Below are 20,398 nucleotides of genomic sequence, written 5' to 3' on the forward strand. Positions count from 1 at the left end.
CAATTATTGTCCCTAAATAAACTTATTGTTCAAAATTTGTATTGTATAATTCTAAATTGTTTGTTTGAGCCGAATTGTCTAGTCCCCTTTTGTTCTTGTTTTAAGTTCTACTGAGTGTTTAAGGTAAGTTAGGGAAGCAGATTCCTCCCAGAGACCAATCCGTTATTATATACGACCCTGAGGATACGCGTTGGGACAAGGCAGACTAAAGAGGCCTTGTGTGCCCACCCCGGAGGCTGCCGTTGGATTTAGACCAGCAGCTTGGGGCTAGGCTGGTCTCCTTCTGGGGCTAAGCGTCACTCCCGAGGTCCCAAATCGTATCAAAATCATGTATTCCACATATTTCAGACATTAAACTTTGAAAAAAGTGTAAAATATTGCAGAAATGACGATAAAATATTTTTGGCCACCTACTTGTATGAAGTCACCCCATAGTGATTTGTAATTTTCATAGGTACACCCATTTTTTTACGCGGTTGGAATTCATTAATTTCTCGGTAAACCTAAACTTTAACAGCTTTTTAAATACCACCTGAATTTTCTTTGTTTTTTTTTGTGATTTTTTTCATGGGGTTAACTACAGTGACTATAATAACAGTGTCGTCAAGTGTCAGAATTGGAACAGAATCGTCTGTCAGTTCCATACAAATGCGCGTTCCAAACGAGCAGGAGACCTGTCAAACGTGGCACATGACGTTACTCTTCTTATAGGACTCTAGGGTTAACTTATTGTTTCATTGACGCTGAAGGCCTTAAACGACTTAAACCAAACCGTGTAAAAAAAACCTGGGTGTATACGTATTTCGACTTCAACTGTTAGACCGTCTTCAGTGTTTCGTACTTGACTCGACTCGAAGTCAGTGAAGTCGATTTGAAGACATTCCATTTAAAAAACTTAATATGTAATTTTCTTATTAGCCAACATTCCATATGGTAATCCCTAACCGATTTTATCGCAACAAGTTGCATTCGACAGGGGGCAAACCCTAGTTGGTTGCTTTTGAATTTGGTAACAGTTACTGTCGGTCATTGCGTTTAAAAGTTGTGAAGAAAATGGTGTATCGTACCATATTAGGTTGGTATCTAAAATCGAGAAAGGCAGTATCACTACTTGGTGAATTGTTGGTTTTTTTTATTTATAATTAGTAGTTTCGATGAAAGTGTCAGATGTTAAGGTAAATAAGGGGTTTTTTCGGATCAAACAATGTTTTCATATCTTTTCATTTACACTATGTTATTTCTCATTTTTAACAGCTCTCTGATATATATTAAACTAGTTAAAACTGTTTAACTGCTTTGCTTATCTGTATAGTCTACTCCGGACAAACCGAAGTATTAAATATTAATATAATTAATATTTCTGCCTATTCTCACATTATTACTATAATCGTTCCGTTTCTGTTGTCCACGAACTTGAACTAAGATTCGAGATGGAGACTAAAAACGCTATCTATTTCCATGATGTATCTCTAACTGTTCAGTTAAAAAGCAACATTTCCTTCCTAGATTTATATGATAGGGGATATGCTTAGTTTTGTTATTTACAGCAACGAAAAAGTTGGAGGAATTGTGCACAAACAAATTTTGTTTGCAATAATATGTACGATGCAGACAATTTAGGATTTTGAGGGGGTTGCCTGTATATCATTTATTTTGCTGTTGGTTATTTACTTTGTTTTTTTTTCCTGCTATATTTGTGTATGTTTATGCTATGAGTATCATTGTTATATTTATTCCAATTCTGAACCAGTGGTTTTAAAGCAAATCAAAGACTTCAATGGGAAAAAATTGAGATAGTCTTCGCTAATCGGATCATTAAAAAACTGTCAGCAATATAAAGTCATCACTGTTATTTGTGCTTATACTGCGTTTCGAGAATTGCCGATCTCAACACATCTCACGTGAGACGACCTTGTAATTTAACTGGGGTATCGACAATTCTCACTTAATTCAGATGCCTCATCTCATTTGAGCCGCAGAATAAGTACAATTATGTCATTTTGATTTGATGTAGGGAGTTTCAAGCTTTGATGTAGTGAATTTCAAACTTTTAATCCATTTCAATGACCGGTTGATAAGATTTAATTGATAGAGAAAAATTTCCAGTTCATGTGTTTATACTACTTCGTCTCTAATCAGTGTACATTGCATAATAGAACACAAATTCAACAATGCTTGTTGACAATAGGTCGTATGTGCTTTCGTCTATATAAGTTTCATTTTGCTCTGGTTAACACTTTCTGTTAACAATTATTCGGTATTTTAACTGCGGTTAACAGAAACTTACTGAGATAATTCAACTATAAATACCGTAAATGTAGCTATCGAGTAAACTTATTAAAATTTATATTGACGAAAATACATAGGAACAATTCTCAAAATTTCCAGAAGATTAATGTATTTAGTCCAATATTACTAGGGTGATATATTTGGTTGTGCAATAAACTGGAGATTGTTTGAGTTTTGTAAGTCGTTTTTGTTTCATTACCGTGTCATTTATCGATATTCAATTTGAAATTATTCACTGTGATAAGCCCGGCTTTTATACTTCACATTTCTAATGTAAACTTTGAAAATCAGAATACATCTAGAGTGACATAGACTCTCACGTGTATACTTTCCTCTCGTTGCTACGTAATGTTGGTCAACGTTCATATGATGCAACAATTATTTTATTTTCATATTTATGTATTTTCTTGATTTTGGAGTTGTAGGGGTGATAAACTGATATTCAACAGAGTCCCATCTAGAATGGGAGGAATGAGAGAGATATGTTACCAAAATGTCATAATGTAATCAGATTCAGAGTAGATGAAAAAAATAATAATAAAAATTTATGATCATTCAAACATAAAGAACTTTCCAACAAATTGATCGCCTGAAATCGGATTGATTATCCATACTGATAATTAAATACATCAATAAACATGCCAAAGACATCATTTGGGGTACATTGAAGGAAAAAATGAGATTAATTCAGTAATTGAATTAAGATCAATTAATCGTTTGGATGGTGTAAAATCAAAGAGCAGAAATATGTAAAACAATACTGCATGCGGATGAATCTTTTACTGTCAAAACATCAAATTATTGTAGCACGGCAATGAGTCGAAAAGTCATCACTGCTATGTCGAAACAATTTATATTTTAGTTACATTCCAAAACCAAGAATAATAATATTATAATAGGAACAATGTGAACTGAATTTCAAAGTTTGAGTTGCCTAAAAATCTGCATGTGAAATTATTGATTTTAAATTCCGTTCTGTTTTTATTACTTCAACAAGTCACAATCGTTTCCATACACTTTGTACAACTATAGTTCTTCTTATTTTGTCTACTGCTCGCTCGGACAAAAGTACTTTCAACTTTCCGCAGCACCCAACAACAATTAAAGCATAGCAACAAGTAGCGTACTTCAAAGGAGTTTCTTACCGTTATAACTTCACGATGATACACCAAAGGTGACCGAATTGCGAAAAATCAAATTCAAACGACATGCGCGAACGCACATCCTGGGTATATAAAAAGGATATGAAAAATTACCTACTACAATCAAATGTTTTAAATCAAACCTAAAAAAATGTTGAACAAACATCTCGAACTGCATAAGAGATTTCTTCTCTTGAACACGGATTTGCAGGCAAAAATTTTCGAAAGCCTGATTTAGTTTATAAGTTTTTTTGTTTTGAACAAAAATATACTCTTCCTGATAAAACAATAGTAACATATCCGAAAAACTGTAGAACAATGTTGAAATAAATTACAGAATAAATAAGATAAATATAAGGAGTTCACTTTTCTTCTCATACCGAAGGAAGGGTTCGGCTTCAAATTTGATTTTTCACAACTTTTTGCCGGAAACGAAAAAAGAAACGAGAATTAATTGTGCACCAAAGAAACAGGCATCTCATCCGACTCATCAGTCCGTGACTTTAGTAGTTTTGTTTTGCCGAAGTGGGATCAGCGGCCCTAGCGTTTGTAGACGGGTGAAAGGTCCAGCGTTAGATTTCGAAGGGCTTGGTTCTGTGCGGATGACCGTGTCTGTCGCGAAGAACGAATGATTTCCAGCACCAAACTGCGACAGTCGTTGCAAACGGCCATCAGCTCCCCGGTGAGCCGTTCCTTTTGTGGATCGATGGCAGTACCGGGTGCCGTCGCTGCCGCCGATAGGGTGAATGCTTTGGCGAATCTATTCCTGGAAGCACTATGTTGGAAATTAGAACATTGAAAATATTTGAATGGCTGCGTTATGGATACACATGAAACCAATGCTGTACCTTCGATCCAGTGTGCTGCTATTGCTGTGTGTCCGAGCGGGACTCTGAGGTGGGAGACTGTGCGGTCCTTCCATGCTACGGGACATGATTGAATACTTGCTGCTGCCGTTGGTGTTCGCCACGTTTGTTGTACTTTCTTTGGCACCGTTGCTAGTGGCTGATGTCACTGGTTGGGACAGTGGAAGCGATAAGGCCTCACCCTGCAGGCTAGTGCCTGGTGTGCTGGAAGCCGATCGTTGATTCTTTGGTGATGATGGAGCGCTACCGACAGTATTGCGAGTCTGGAAAATGAATTTTTATTATTACTGTTCGGTTCAGTAGTCGTAGCATAGACACTGTGGTCCTTTAAAAATGTTACCAAGAAAAACGTAGCCAGTAAGTATAATTTAAGTTTATTAATCCAATTTGCCATTCGACAGCAAAATTTTGTTGATATTGGTCGACTTTGTTTCAGTAACAAAGCTTAAAAACATGGCTCAGTAAAGTGTTATACACGCCTGAAAAAATAAAAAGCTCAAACAATGCTATTTCAAGTTACCCCACACGAGTAGCATGAGCATTGCGTGCATTTCGTAGTTGCTACTCAGTGATTGGTCGAACAATCGCAATTGCACAGGGAACCTATGAATGAAAGCATGGAATTTACTCTCCAATCTCAATGTACACAGTCTGAGAGCTCTAGTATTTTTAAAATGGTCGATAACGGCGCTGGCCACGTCCTCACGGTCTATCGGGGATGGGAAGGAATTGATGATGCAATCACTCGCCCACTGCAAGTCGAGAACACCTCTGCACTCGCCACGAGTTCATGCGGAATTTTATTGGAATCTGGGGGTCAGATTTTATGGCAGAGGTTCGTCTTGGTTAACGGGTTGCCAATGTGATAGTTATGAAAGGATGGTATATTCTAATTGGATGTCGGAAAAGAGCTTTTTCGCTCATTTCCAATTCAAACAGGCTAGCAGTCCGTCGTTTGGGGCATAGAGATCCTCAAATAATAAACAAGGTGGGCTTGACTGTAGATATACAGCAGTAAAGCACATGTGAAGATTGGACAAATCAAGCGGAGGAGATTGGTACTCTGATACTGATGGTTTTTCCGCAAGCGTGACCTTTAAGTGGTCTTGTTGCGTAGGAATTATCACGCATATCTAGAAATAATTATACATAGTAGCAGATGTAAAATAAGCTCGTGTATCTACATCTATTCCAACAGTAAATATATGATGAGCTCAAACAATAAATCCTAATAATCCAATTGTTAATATAGCTGGAGACTGGAGGTTGAGGGTTCGAGTCCCTTCAAGACACGTGGATTCTTTTTCGCAAATTTCATATCAATTTGTCAATTTCGAAACATGTGCTGTGCATAGTCGCTGTACTAATCGGAGAGGGCAAACGCTGCTAGAGGCTTCAGCCAAGCGGGATGTCATGCTGTTCAACAAAGGCTCGAGAAGGACCTTCCAGCGTAACGGAGTGGAATCGATAACAGACGTAACATTCTGCATTCCAATTTACAGTTGAGGGTCGACGACGGTTGCACCCACATTGACCATTTGGCTATCCAGTACAGGATAATCAGCGAGGCAAGGAGAGAAAGTCGGGATGCTACTCCTCTACAGCCTGGGTGTGGAAGGTCGCCGGAAAGTTTGAGCGGCGTGGAACACGGAAAGTTTGAGCGGCGACGAACTGGTTGCGGTCCTGTCTCGAGCATGTGATGCTACTATGCCGAGGAAGGTACGACCATGATATTGCAGGCCTCAGGTATACTGGTGAAGCGATTGCCCTTCGAGCAACCTCCCTCAGGGCTAGAAGAAGACTACAAAGGTCACGTTCGGCGGAAGTGAGAGAAGAATGCATCGAGATTTACTGACTGGCGAGGCTGACCCTAATTTTTATTTATCATCAGACTAAGGCCGGAGTGGCCTGTGCTGCACATAAAGACTTCTCCATTCAGCTCGGTTCAAGGCTGCACTTCGCCAACCACGCAGTCTGCGGAGGGTCCGCAAGTCGTCCTCCACCTGATCGATCCACCTTGCCCGCTGTGCACCTCGCCTTCTTGTTCCCGTCGGATCGTTGTCGAGAACCATTTTCACCGGATTACTGTCCGACATTCTGGCTACGTGCCCGGCCCACCGCAGTCTTCCGATTTTTGCGGTGTGAACGATGGATGGTTCTCCCAACAGCTGATGCAACTCGTGGTTCATTCGCCTCCTCCACGTACCGTCCGCCATCTGCACCCCACCATAGATGGTACGCAACACTTTCCTTTCGAAAACTCCCAGTGCGCGTTGGTCCTCCACGAGCATCGTCCAGGTCTCGTGTCCGTAGAGAACTACCGGTCTTATAAGCGTTTTGTAGATAGTCAGTTTGGTACGGCGGCGAACTCTATTCGATCGGAGCGTCTTGCGGAGTCCAAAGTACGTACGATTTCCAGCCACTATGCGTCTCCGAATTTCTCTGCTGGTATCGTTATCGGCGGTCACCAGTGAGCCCAAGTACACGAATTCTTCAACCACCTCGATTTCGTCACCACCGATAGAAACTCGGATCTCTCTTGAGCCTCTTCCTATCATGTACTTCGTCTTCGACGTGTTGATGACTAATCCAATCCGTTTAGCTTCGCTTTTCAGTCTGATGTAGGCTTCCTCCATCCTCTCAAAGTTACGTGCCATGATATCAATGTCGTCGGCGAAGCCAAATAACTGGACGGACTTCGTGAAAATCGTGCCACTCGTGTCAATCCCTGCCCTTCGTATTACTCCCTCCAAAGCGACGTTGAATAGCAGACACGAAAGACCATCATCTTGCCGTAAGCCTCTACGATTTTCTAAGGGACTCGAGAATGCCCCTGAAACTCGAACTACGCACATCACCCGATCCATCGTCGCCTTGATCAACCGTATCAGTTTATCCGGAAATCCGTTTTCGTGCATTAGCTGCCATAGCTGGTCCCGATCGATTGTATCATATGCTGCTTTGAAGTCGATAAATAGATGATGTGTGGGCACGTTGTATTCGCGGCATTTCTGCAATACCTGACGTATGGCGAACACCTGGTCTGTGGTAGAGCGTTCACCCATAAATCCCGCCTGGTACTGCCCCACGAACTCTCTTGCAATTGGTGTTAGTAGACGGCATAAAATTTGGGAGAGTACCTTGTAGGCGGCGTTCAGCAATGTGATTGCGCGGTAGTTGCTACAATCCAGCTTATCGCCCTTTTTGTAGATGGGACACACGACACCTTCCATCCACTCCTGCGGCAGAACCTCATCCTCCCAAACCTTGGTAATCACCCAGTGCAGCGCTCTAGCCAGTGCTTCACCACCGTGTTTAAACAGCTCTCCTGGTAGTTGGTCAACTCCAGGGGCTTTGTTGTTTTCAGCCGGCCGATCTCCTCCTGGATTTCCTGGAGAATCGGAGCCGGAAGCCGCATGTCCTGCGCGCGTGCTCCTAGGTTCATTACCATAGCGCCACCGTTGTCTGCCATATCGCCATTCAGGTGCTCTTCGTAGTGCTGCCGCCACCTTTGGATCACCTCACGCTCGTTCGTAAGAAGGTTCCCGTTTATGTCGTTTACACATATCGGGCTGTGGCACGTGGCCCTTACGTGAACGGTTCAACTTCTCATAAAACTTTCGTGCGTTATTAGCGCGGTACAGTTCCTCCGTCTCTTCACGGTCTCGATCTTCCTGCTGGCGCTTTTTCCTCCGGAAAATCGAGTTTTGTCTGTTCCGCGCCCGTTTGTATCGTGCCTCGTTCGCCCTCGTGCGGTGTTGCAGCAATCTCGCCCATGCTGCATTCTTCTCCTCAACTAACTGCTCACATTCGCCGTCATACCAGTCGTTTCTCTGATCCGGAGCCACCGTGCCTAGTGCAGCGGTTGCGGTGCTTCAATGGCGGATCGAATATCTCTCCAGCCATCTTCAAGAGATGCTGCGCCTAGCTGCTCTTCCGTTGGGAGTGCCACTTCCAGCTGCTGCGCGTAGTCTTGGGCTAGTCTACCGTCTTGTAGCCGCCCAATGTTTAGCCGCGGCGGACGACTCCGACGCGTGTTGATCACCGTCGAGAGTTTTGAGCGCAGACATACTGCGACGAGGTAGTGGTCGGATTCAATATTCGCACTGCGGTAAGTGCGTACGTTCGTGATGTCGGAGAAGAATTTACCGTCGATTAGAACGTGGTCGATTTGGTTTTCCGTTACTTGATTAGGTGATTTCCATGTGGCCTTGTGGATATTCTTACGGGGAAGAAAGTGCTTCGGACTACCATTCCGCGGGAGGCTGCAAAGTTTATGCATCGTTGGCCGTTGTCGTTCGATACGGTATGCAGACTATCCGGTCCGATGACCGGTCTATACATTTCCTCCTTCCTACCTGAGCGTTCATGTCACCGATAACGATTTTGACGTCCCGCAGTGGGCATCCATCGTATGTCTGCTCCAGCTGCGCATAGAACGCTTCTTTCTCGTCGTCGGATCTCCCTTCGTGTGGGCAGTGCACGTTGATGATGCTATAGTTGAAGAAACGGCCTTTTATCCTCAGCTTGCACATCCTTGCGTTGATTGGCTGCCACCCAATCACGCGTTGGCGCATCTTTCCCAGCACTATGAAGCCGGTTCCCAGCTCGTTGGTGGTGCCACAGCTTTGGTAGAAGGTAGCCGCTCGATGCCCGCTTTTCCACACTTTCTGTCCTGTCCAGCAGATTTCCTGCAGCGCTACGACATCGAAGTTGCGGGGATGTAATTCATCGTAGATTATCCTGTCGCAACCTGCGAAGCCAAGCGACTTGCAGTTCCATGTTCCAAGCTTCCAATCGTGATCCTTTATTCGTCGCCTGGGTCGTTGCCGATTGTATCGAGTCGTATTATCTTCTATGTTGTTCGTAATGGTTGTTTTTAAAGGCGGCTTATTGGGCCTGCGCAAACCTCCTGTCTCGTCGGAGGGCCGTCGTGTCAGGGCTGTTTAGCGTCCCACCTAACACCAGGACTTGGGCTTGTGCGCTTTGAGCGGCACACGGTCGCTTTGGCGGAGCCTACTTGCGGATTCATGCAGCTTTTTATAGAGGTTTAACAGGGCCCACTGTCAAACCCCACCACATCCTAGGCAGGCTGACCCTAAACAAGGTCATTAAAGAGAGCAAGAAAGACTGCTTCGACAGACTGTGCCAAAGTGCCAACTCGAACTCATGGGGGGACGCCTATCGCGTGGTGATGGCCAAAACAAAAGGGGCACTGGATCCTCCCGAACGATGTTTACGGTCCAACCCATTGGCCACCAGCAGCGAGGATAGGAGCAAATGACAAAGAGGTAGCGAGGGTGACGGTGGAGGAGCTAATGACGGTGGCACAGTCCCTCGACCCGCGTAAAGCACCTGGTCTGGAAACGATCCCGAACATAGCGTTGATGGCAGCCATAATGACCAATCCGGAAAGTTCAGGTCAGCCATGCAGAGGTGCCGGGACAAGCGGACATTACTGGATATATGGAAGAGACAGCGTTTGGTCCTGTTACCGAAACCAGGCAGGGTACCGCAGGGTCTGCGCAGCAATAACATTCGAAGTCAAGGGCGAAGCCAGAGGGGGGCAGGGGGACGGGGGCGTCGCCCCCCCCTAAATTGTGGAAAGATTGAACGGGTACTGAAATGAATTCCCTCAAACATGTGCACTTTACGATCCAATCATATACAGAAATAGGTGAATGAAATTCGAAAGATTCCCAAAACTTATTAGGGCATCCAGGATCCACCCAGACAACCACACATCGCATAAGAATGCACGAATAACATCGTTTACCGATCCAAATTTCATCAAAATCGCATTGTGGTGCGAAGCCCATCAGTTTATTTATGAATTTTCCCGCATAGTAGGCTATTTTACGAGTTAATTCCAGTTTCATTTGTTGTCATCGCATATTCCTGCAAACAAACTCGAATGAAATCGGATTATCTGTCAAACAGAGTTTGTTATCACAAACTACATCGCAATGTATAACAAACAAACTCGCTTAAAAATCGTGCACATCGCATACACTACCGTGCAACGTCGGATAAGAAATACACATATCGGGACTGATTTGCGATTTGGGCGTAACTTATTTTGTAAACAAACATTGCTTCATGGATTCCGGAGAATGCAAGCGTTTTCATCCCAAACTAATTCCCTTATCTGGTAGAGGAAAGCTTAATCTGTCGGATCCATACCGTGGTTTCCTCATGAAATGCCTGTTTTAGCAGGAATTCGCCTTCCAATGTTTGTTTACAAAATAAGTTACGCCCAAATCGCAAAGCGGTCCCGATATATCGCCTCCACTTTTATACGTAAAAAGCGTTTTCGCGACTGGCATGCGATGAAAATTGTGTGCATAGGCATCGCAATATCGAAAAACAATTATATTATGCATGCATTCTGGTTGTCTGGACATAATATATGAATGTTCAAAACAACTCGAAATATTTCGGGCTCAAAAATTCTCCTTGAAATCCTTCTAGAAGCTCACCTGAAAACTTCTGAATTCCTCCGGAAAGTTATCCACAAATTCCTCTGTAAATCGTTCGAATATCCTACTCATGTAATTGTAATTCCTCCTTATCTAGAAACCTCCCACTAAATTTTTTTTACGAAATTCACGAGGAAATTCCTTGAAGATTTCTTTTCTTCTCTCCAAGATTTACTTCTAGATATTTCTTCGGCTATTCTCTCTTCAGGAAGAATCCGGCATTTCCTTCAAAAATGCATTCGAGAGTTCCGTCAAGATTACATACGGAATTTCTTCCCAAAATTCTACCAGAAGTTTCTTCAAAAATTTATGACGGAAATCCTCCGATTTAGCTCCATAATTTCACTTGTAAATCTATAAGAAATTCCTTCGGAAATTTTTCTAGGAACTTCTCCGGGCATTCCTCTCGGAACTCTTCCTTTAATTCCTTCGGGATTACTTCCAGGAAATTTTCCGGGAATACCTCCAAACATTCAATAGCGAAATCATCTAGCATTCCAATCTGGAATTCTTTTCGCAATTACTTCAGAATATCCTTCAAGAAATCCTCTAGAAATATCTTCATGAATTTCTCCTGGAATTCGTCCAAGTATTTCCCCAGAAATTCTTACAGGTATTTTTTCGGGAGTTTCTTCAGGTACTTCTCCAGAAATTCCTTCAGGAATTTCTCTGGGAGATTTTCCGCGGAAGTGTACCGCAGGGATTTTCTCCAGCAATTCATCTGGGAATACTTTCAGGATTTCATCTGGGAATTTCTGCATTAATTCCTCCTGGTATTTTTCTGGGAATTCCTTCAGATATTTTTCGGAAATTCCTTTAGGAACTTCTCTAAGAATTATTTCAGGACTTCCATGTGGGAATTCCTCCGGAAGTGCTTGTGGGAGTTCCTCCGGGAGTTCTTCCAGGTGTTTTTCCAAGAAACTCTCCGGTCATACCTGCAGGAACTTCACAGGGAATTCCTGGACGATATTTGGCAGGAATTTCACGGGAAATGGGATTTCGGAAGTTCTTTCAGAAATATTTTTTCTCTTCCTCTAGGGTATTCCACCGGATGTTCCTCTGAAGTTCCACCAGTAGTTCCTTCGGGAATTCGAGCAGGCTTTCTTCCAGGAATTCATTTAGCATTTCTTTAGGTATTTATCTACAAATTACTCCAGAAGTTCCTCGGAGAATTTCTCTGGGAGTTCTTACGGGAATTCCTCCTGGAATTCTTACGGAAGTTCCTTTGGGAGTTCATCCTAGAATTCTTACGAGAGTTCCTCCAGGATTTCCTCCGGAAATTCTTCCTGTAGTTCTTCAATAAATTCCTCCAGAAGTTCCACCGGCAGTTCCTCCGAGAATTCCTCTGATAATTTCTCTGGAAATTCCTATAGAAAATCCCCCGGGAGTTCCTCCGGAAATTACTCTGGGAGTTCCTCCGGGAGTTCCTTTTCAGAGAAACACCCGGAGATTCATCTTCAATTCATTCTGGTGGAAAATTTATATAAATTCCTGAAGAAGCCTAAATAAATTCCAATTCTGCCGAAATTCTCGGAAGAATTTTCAGAGGAACTGCCGATAGAACTACCGGAATAATTCTCGAAATTCTTGGTGGAAATGCCGGTGGAACTCCTGGAAGAATTCCAGGAGGAATTTTCGGAGAAACTCCTGGAGGATCTCCCAGTGGAAATCTTGAAGTTTCCACCGGAATTTTTTCAGGATTTAATTGCGAATTAATCTAGAAATTCCTCCGAAAATTCCATTGTTGATTTAATTTTCGGTATAATTTCTGTATAAATTTCCGGTGGAATTCCTGGAGAAATTCTTTGAAATTTTAACAAGAAATTATTCGAAACAATTCACGGAAAATATTATGGAATTTACACAAGAAATTCGAAGATTTTTCGTGAAATTCTCAGGAATGTTTACTAGCAATTCTGCGGAATTTCCACGGAATATTCTTTTTCTTAAAAAGTATGGGAGACGGCACGAAATTGTTTGAATTATTGCAGGGAATTCGAAGTTCGAAGAAGATTTTCGTGGAGTAAATAATGGTGGAGTTTTCGGATCAATTCACGGCAAAATTTATGGTGGAATTCCTGAAGACACTGCCGAAGAGGTTGCTGGAAGCATTCCTAAAGAATCCCTGAAAGAATTTCGGATAGAATGCCAGGAGCAATTGTCGAAGGAATTCCTGGATAAAGCTTGCATAATGATTTTTCTGCCTATTTTATAATAAATATTATTTCAGAGAGGATTTGTTCAGAAATTCAGATGTATGGTTCTAGTTTTCTTAAACTTATGGAAGAATGCAAGATTTTTATAATAATTGTTATAGCCGATTTTATATTCTTTCTAAATACGAAGTTCGTTAATATTTTTCTCACTTTATTTAAAAATATGTGATGAGCAACAAATCACGCATTTTTAAATCCATTATTGTTTTAATCATTATTGTTTCGATTTTGTTTGGATTTGGTTTCTTGTGTTAATATTCATGTGTTTTTATAAAACTACTATAAAACTACGACTAGAAGACCAAAAAAGTTGCCCCCTCCCCCTTTTCGAAATCCTGGCTACGCCCATGCTCGACATGTGAAATGCATTCAACAGTGCGTGCTGGATGGAGATTGCGAGCTCGTTGCTTCGACTGGGAGTACCGATAGGGCTGAACAAGATTCTGGGAAGCTACTTCCAAAATCGAGTATTGATCTACGAGACAAGCTAGGGCTTGGTTGGCGTCCCCATCACGGCAGGTGTCCCGCAGGTATCAATTCTGGGCTTGTCATAAGACGAGTTTGTACAATCCCATTTAATTCCACCACTTAATTGTACCTTGACAGATACGTATTTCGACCTCAACAGTAAGGTCGTCCTCAGTGTCTCGTACTTGACTCGACTCGAGTCGCGGTACAATTAAGTGGTGGAATTGTACAAACTCGTCTTATGACAAGTAAATTCGGTTGTATAGGGATTGACTTTAGTGCAATATGTGTGCTGCTCGGGCCTCGTCTTCCTCCATCACCAGTTTGATAGGCATCATGCCCACCGTCATAGATCCGTTCGCCATCATCCTCGATAGTGCCGCTCTCGCCTTCGCCGCGTGCTTCCAGACCTAGTCGACAGTCGCAGTGACGTCCAGGATAGCCGACATCCTACAACAAAGTGGTCGCACGGAGCAGCAGCAGGCCACCATTGCAGATATTGGACCCTGAGCATTCCGCCATGGAAGATATATGTAGATTATGTATGGGAACGCCAGTGCCAGTTACTAACATCGTCAGTTTGCGGCGACCGCGTAGCCGTAGAACGTGGCGAAACGACCGGTTTCGGGGGAGATTGAGACGGGTCGTCGGTTGCGGGGGAGTATCTAAGTAGCTGGCGAGTACGCAGAGAGCTAAGTGGCTCAGAAAAAAAAAAACAAAAAATAAAAGGATGTTGTGCTGAATGGCACAATGAAAAGATAAAAGGTATGAGGGCTCAGGGCTTGTGTGTGCTTACTGGCACAAACAAGGGATCCAAAGGGCTCAGAAGTGTCGGGAGGAGTACGCTTAGTACTGCCTATTCTCCAGAAGTAATACTGGAAGGTAGTTCCGGGGGATCAGGGCATTAAAAGAGAGGGTAACTCAAGTAACCTTCCGTTATTTGGGTGAGTTAAGATTTGCCTTCATCCCTCTATAAATAAAAACACACACAAACACAAGCACAAACTCCTCTAATATATTGATTTTTAATAAACATTATAATATTGGTTAAAGCTTAGTAACTACTTGGTGTCACTGATTTAGTATACATGAGTGAAAAGCATTTTTCCTTTTATGTATTTAACAATATAGTATTTTTAAATTTGGGGAGTTTTGTTTCTATTCACCCTATTTTACGGTACTTCAGCTATTTGTAGCCGAGCAATAAGCTTTTTGGAATGCACTAGAGACGATGGATCGGAAACTTTTATTGAAAGTGGAGCCAACTCAATCCTAGCTTCCATAGCCGATGCTAAACTGCCCCATCGCAATGGACCAAGTAGTCGACGGGCTACAGCCCCTAACATCTACAACAAAATTAAAAACTGCCACCGGAAAAAATAGCAACCTAAATATAATGCGACAAACCTTCTTCGATTATTTGAGAAAAAGCTACGTTAATTCCGAAGTACAAATATTCGGACAAGTCTCGAAGGCCACAGGAGTGGGAATAGGGGTACACGGAACGTTCCAGGAACATCGCAGGCTAGCCGACCACTGACTGTCCTGTTTTTATAGCCGAGGCAGCGGCACTACTTATGGCAAACACCAAAACCGAGCAAAAAACCAATCGTAATTGCCATGGACTAGGCTAGTACCATATTAGCGTTGGAATCCCTAAGAGCACCTTGGATGCGACTCTAATGGACGACAAAAAACAACTTCACTTTATATGGATTCCAGCTCACATAGGAATTTTTGGTAATAAAAAATAGCCAATCTCGGGGGAGCGGGCCACCGCCTTACACGGCAAGTCCCTGCCCTTGGGTCAGACGCCAAATTATGGGTAAAAAATACTATCCGTGACGTATGAACTGGAGGATTAGTCGACATCTCTGGACCCGAAAAGTGAAGGGACTGGCTTGGAAAATCACGCCTAATAATAAGAAGCAGGTTATGCTATCCAGACTTTGCACAGGTCCCACATGATAACTTCGGATGATCATCGTTCCGTAAAACTTGTGCACTATGTGGGGTCCTTAATACGGTAGTTAATGCACTTCATTTGAGAATGTTCCGCCCTGGATAATCTAAAGCAACACTACGGTATAGGCAGCATTCGCAATGCTCTTAGTAAACGCACGACAAAGTAGGTGAGACCGTTATAATTTTTTTCTTGAAAGGCGCATGGTTATTTACAAAAATCTAATTTGCATTTTTCATATGAACGGGGCGGGGCCTTCCTTGGCCGTGCGGTAAGATGCGCGGCTACAAAGCAAGACCATGCTGAAGGTGGCTGGGTTCGATTACCGATCCGGTATAGGAATTTTTCTCGATTTCCCTGGGCATAGAAGTATCATCGTGTTAGCTGCGAGGCGACAATGTCCCAGTGGGGAATGTAGTTCCAATAAGAAGAAGAAGAAGATATGAAGGGCAATTCCTGTCTTATCGATTCCAATTTGGGAACTACTCTCGATGCAACTCTGTGGAGACCCCAACATTACCCAACCCTATAACGCACAGGGCCCTTCTTAGCCGTGCGGTGAGATGCGCGGCTACAAAGAAAGACCATGCTGAGGGTGGCTGGGTTCGATTCCCTGCGATTGCTGCGAGGCGGCAATGTCCCAGTGGGGGATTCAATGCCAATGAAGAAGAAGATAACGCACAGGACGGAAGAAGCAAAAAGGAACAAAGACGACCATCCTGCACCAGAAAACCATTTTCGTTATCAAAATGAACAAAAAAAAACTCCAAATCTGTAAAAAAAAATATAAAACAGAATAAGAAAATTATTTTTTTTGAGCTTTTTAGTGGAATGTCTTCACTTGTCATAAGACGAGTTAATACAATCCCATTGAATTCCACCACTTAATTGTATCTTGACAGATACGTATTTCGACCTCAAAAGTAAGGCCGTCTTCAGTGTCTCGTACTTGACTCGACTTGGTGTCGAGGCAAGTCGAGTCAAGTACGAGACACTGAAGACGGCCTTACTTTTGAGGTCGAAAGACGTATCTGTCAAGATACAATTAAGTGGTGGAATTCAATGGGACTGTATTAACTCGTCTTATGACAAGTATAAAACAGAAGGTTGAACCTCTGAGGTTCTTCTCTCTCTTTTTTACAATATCTGTCAGAAGTGAATCAGCCAGGGACTGGAAGCTTTATAAATAAAGATAATAAGGCTAAAAACAATTATGTATCCCCCACCCTCGGATTTTTTTGTCAAAAATAATATTTTGAGGGGCAACGAAATAAAAATTGGCTAATTTTGAGGAATTTCAAAACATTCTTTAAAAAATCCGAGGAGTTTTTAGATTTTATTTATTTTAATATTAATTTTTATTGGCATTTCGGAGACCAGTACTGCCGTAATCTGAAAAAGTGACGTATACACCAATTTCCAAAAATGGTGTTAACGAGTAGTAATCGTCGAGCACTTCAACAGAAAAATGGAAAACATGCATGTTGTAATTTGGCGCTTACGTCACTTTCTCAGATTACGGCAGAGTAGGACATAATTTTAATTAAATATTTGTAACGGCCTAATAATAATAATCTTATTTGACTTGATACCGTAACAAAGAAATTTAATTGTTTAATTTTTATTAATCGGAATAAGCTTTCCATTGCAAAGAAGATTGTAGTTTTTCTTTAAAATTTTATAAAACACGAGAATATGTAAAGTTTAATAACTTATTTTGAATCTTACCCTCCTGTCTAACTCGGGCCGCAGTAGCCGCTCCATCAGCGACCGCGGAAACGACTCGTCCATCAGGCTGTGCGGACCGGATCCACCGCCACCGTGCGCATGGTGACTGGGCGACGGTGTATTCGAGGTGCAGGGACTGTTCATCAACGAAGGCGACAGTAGCACCACCGGAACATTTCGAAAGTGTTCGGTAGGTATTCGCATCTGAAATCGACGTCGAGTAGTTTCGGAATATCAGTGTTAGGTAAATTATTGATCTAGCGGCATAACTCACCTTCTGATTGCACTTATTGCAAACCGTCCGTTGGCAAAGTTTGCAGAGGATTCCCCGCGCAAACAGCGTAAAACGCGTCCGCAAGCACAGGAAGCAAACCTTCCGCTTTTCGACGTCCTCTTTGATGTGCACGTCGACCGGTAGGCCCTCTAGTTCGGCCTTGGTCATGACCGATCGGATATGTACAATTTCCTCCAGCGTAAGCGAGAGGCGATCGTTCAGGTTGAACGTGTCCTTCCACTGGTTTTCGTCGAGTGAACTCTTGGTCCACGTATCTAACGATGAGATCTGACTGCCCGCGACGAGATCTGTCACTACCATCTGGGATTTGGATTCTAGCTGTTGCTGTTGCTGAGGCTGGGATTGCTGCGGTTGTGCATGATTCTGTTGACCGTGGTCGGATTGTCGGGACGCGGGTCGCGAGGGGGGCATCGAGTGACTATTCAAGTGGTCCAGCTTGTAGTTCTGATTGCATCCGATGATGGTGTGTCGCCGCATGGACGCCCGACGTGATTCACATTGCGTGGCTAGATCATATGCTTCAGGATGAAAATTTTAAATATTACAAAAGAGCAAACAGTGTTATTGGAGACACACTATAAAACATCGAGTTAATTCACACCCAAATAATAGTTAAGCAACTTAATGATGATAAGCTATCAATAAACGCAAAAAATAATAATGATAATGGTTGTCTTTGACATGTTTCTTTTACTTTTCTCCCTGTATTAGAATGCATCAGATTTTCCGAGCGATTGTCGTATGGCCTATCCAAGATTATAGAAATAATGATGCTGTATAAAGAGTACAGAACAAATATTTTTAAATTTGGCAGCTATAGGTAGGATGTTTACTTGTTTTTAATGCCAGGAGAAAAAAATAGACTAAAAATAAGTGGATTTTGGGACCCTAAACGTTCGTTGAATCCGGAGGACTTCAGCACAAGATCGACGAATATGGAGCCCTGATATACGCCGGTAGTTGTACAATGCTACGTTGTAATGTTCCAGATTTTGAAGTAGATAAATATGCTGTGAGTAAGAATACGGTGAGACAATATTTTGAAGACCTTGAACCCCATTAATTTACAAGCATGAAATGCTTCAAATATAATTTGGGTCATGCAATTATAATATATAGAACTAATTGTATTTGAATAATTGATTATAACTGAACAAGAACTCTTAACAGCAAAATTTGTTCAAATTTACGAAAATTAATGAAAAGTAAGGCGAAGACGGAGGCTAGTACAATGGTTTTGATAAAATATGTTATTTTTTCAACATGAATTAAGCATAATTGAAAATTATAAAGTGGTATGTGCGATAATGAAAGATAAAACGAAAATGTGCAAAAAAAAAACAAACAAACTAGAAATGTGCATGAGTAGTTTGAATTAGGAGCTGAAATACGAATATTTACTTTCGAGTGCTTTATCACAGAACCTATGGTACTCGTCGTGTGTAATGATATTCTCTTTAATAATATTAGAGGTCGTGATTTCCAGATTGTGAGCAGTTACAAAGGTCAGCAATTGAGAAAGGGATTAGACAAGATATGAATGGATTAGACGTTGACTTTTGTTTCTATGACATTGGAATTGATTGATATTCAGTAGCGAAAAATATTAAACCACTCACTTGTCCGCCTCAGCACAGTGTTGATGTTGTTCTGGTTGTTTTCGTTATTAATGTGGTGGTTTGTACTGCTGGTCGCCGTTCCGTTGCTACCGCCAGCTGCCGCTGCGAGGCCTCGTTTGCCGGTGACCGCAAGGGTGGCGTACCGGCCTCCACCACTGGAACCGTGCGTCCGACTACTTCCACCAGAGCCGGTTAGCGTGTGATCACCGTTCGGTGCCGTTTCGATTATAAAATCGTCGTCCTGAAATGGCAATGCGGTAAACATATCAATATTAGTTCATAGAAGATGAATTGGTTCTACGGTTAATAGGTCACACGTATGATATCTATCGTATTAATTCCTAATCACATCGCGAACAAGTTGGCATCATCATTTATTCTCAATAGTTGTGACGTTGAGCTACAAATTACGAACGAGTGATTTCAACTCAGTAGGTAAATCCATCATGTTGACGAATTGCGGTTAAAATGAATTGCTTTAACCACCTTAGAGCAGATAAATTATGAAGGTTGCAAAAATGCTAACTCTGATGCAACATTCCTCGCTAAAAAGCGAAGGGCGACTTTGCGCTGTTTGCATGAGCAACTTAAATATTTCAGTCACGCATTCTGTTTGGGGGTGGACGTTTGTTGCTCTCGTTATTTCTGTTGCTCAAGAAGAGAATGTTCAACAGAAGCTGCTTCGTATGGCACCGCTTAATAGGTATATAGAACAGCGTGGTGGTTTTGATTTCATCATATTTTGCGATAATACGGCATAAATGATGTGACCATTCATCTTTTTCTTGATTTGTGTTGTTAGTACAAGGTTGGCTTTGGCGACAGCATGGTACGTTTGAGGTAATCAATCAGTTTTACTCATGTATAACTGTGGCATGGTTTTATATTCTCATCTTTTGCTGCATTGCAGCTTTTCCTTGTGAGCAAAAGTGTTGGATTACTAATCCAGAGATGAAGATGAAGAGTGTGTTGCAGTCTAAGATGTTTTCTGTTGAAAAAGTTTCCCGACTTTTTAAGTATATTTTATCATTTGTTTTTTAATTACTTCAGTTAAGTGATTTTTTAATTTAATATTGAATTCATCTCTGATTTTACTATTTGTGCCTTGGTACATAAAAAATACACTTGTCATAAGACGAGTTTGTACACAAAGACATTCCACTAAAAAGCTCAAAATAATTTTCTTAAATAAAAAAAAAATAAAATAAAATATGGTTTCGTTCATAAATTAGGCCGATAGAAATATTTAAAATCTATTTTGTCTCCCCCCTCGGATTTTGTGCCAAAAAATAATATTTTGAAGGGGCAACAAAATAAAATTCGAATAATTTTG

The 20,398-nt window shown here is 41.9% G+C and overlaps 1 protein-coding gene across 8 annotated transcripts in view; it reads right to left on the reverse strand.

The window, feature by feature from the left end:
• Positions 1-3,243: 3,243 nt before the first annotated feature.
• The window catches only part of LOC134213020 (protein spire), a 575,819-nt gene continuing 558,664 nt past the window's right edge, over positions 3,244-20,398 (reverse strand). For 6 of the 8 annotated variants that reach the window (XM_062691477.1, XM_062691476.1, XM_062691474.1 and 3 more), the window contains 6 exons: positions 19,066-19,306; positions 18,848-18,901; positions 17,426-17,964; positions 17,152-17,355; positions 4,280-4,560; positions 3,244-4,206 (listed from right to left, as the gene is read on the reverse strand). In XM_062691477.1, the coding sequence (XP_062547461.1) occupies positions 3,972-4,206; positions 4,280-4,560; positions 17,152-17,355; positions 17,426-17,964; positions 18,848-18,901; positions 19,066-19,306 (1,554 nt within the window). In that variant the 3' untranslated portion in view covers positions 3,244-3,971. The remainder of the gene's footprint in view (positions 4,207-4,279; positions 4,561-17,151; positions 17,356-17,425; positions 17,965-18,847; positions 18,902-19,065; positions 19,307-20,398) is intronic. The other 2 variants (XM_062691480.1, XM_062691481.1) reach the window with 2 other exon arrangements.

Source organism: Armigeres subalbatus, chromosome 2 (genome assembly GCF_024139115.2).
Source record: "Armigeres subalbatus isolate Guangzhou_Male chromosome 2, GZ_Asu_2, whole genome shotgun sequence".
NCBI lineage: Eukaryota > Metazoa > Arthropoda > Insecta > Diptera > Culicidae > Armigeres > Armigeres subalbatus.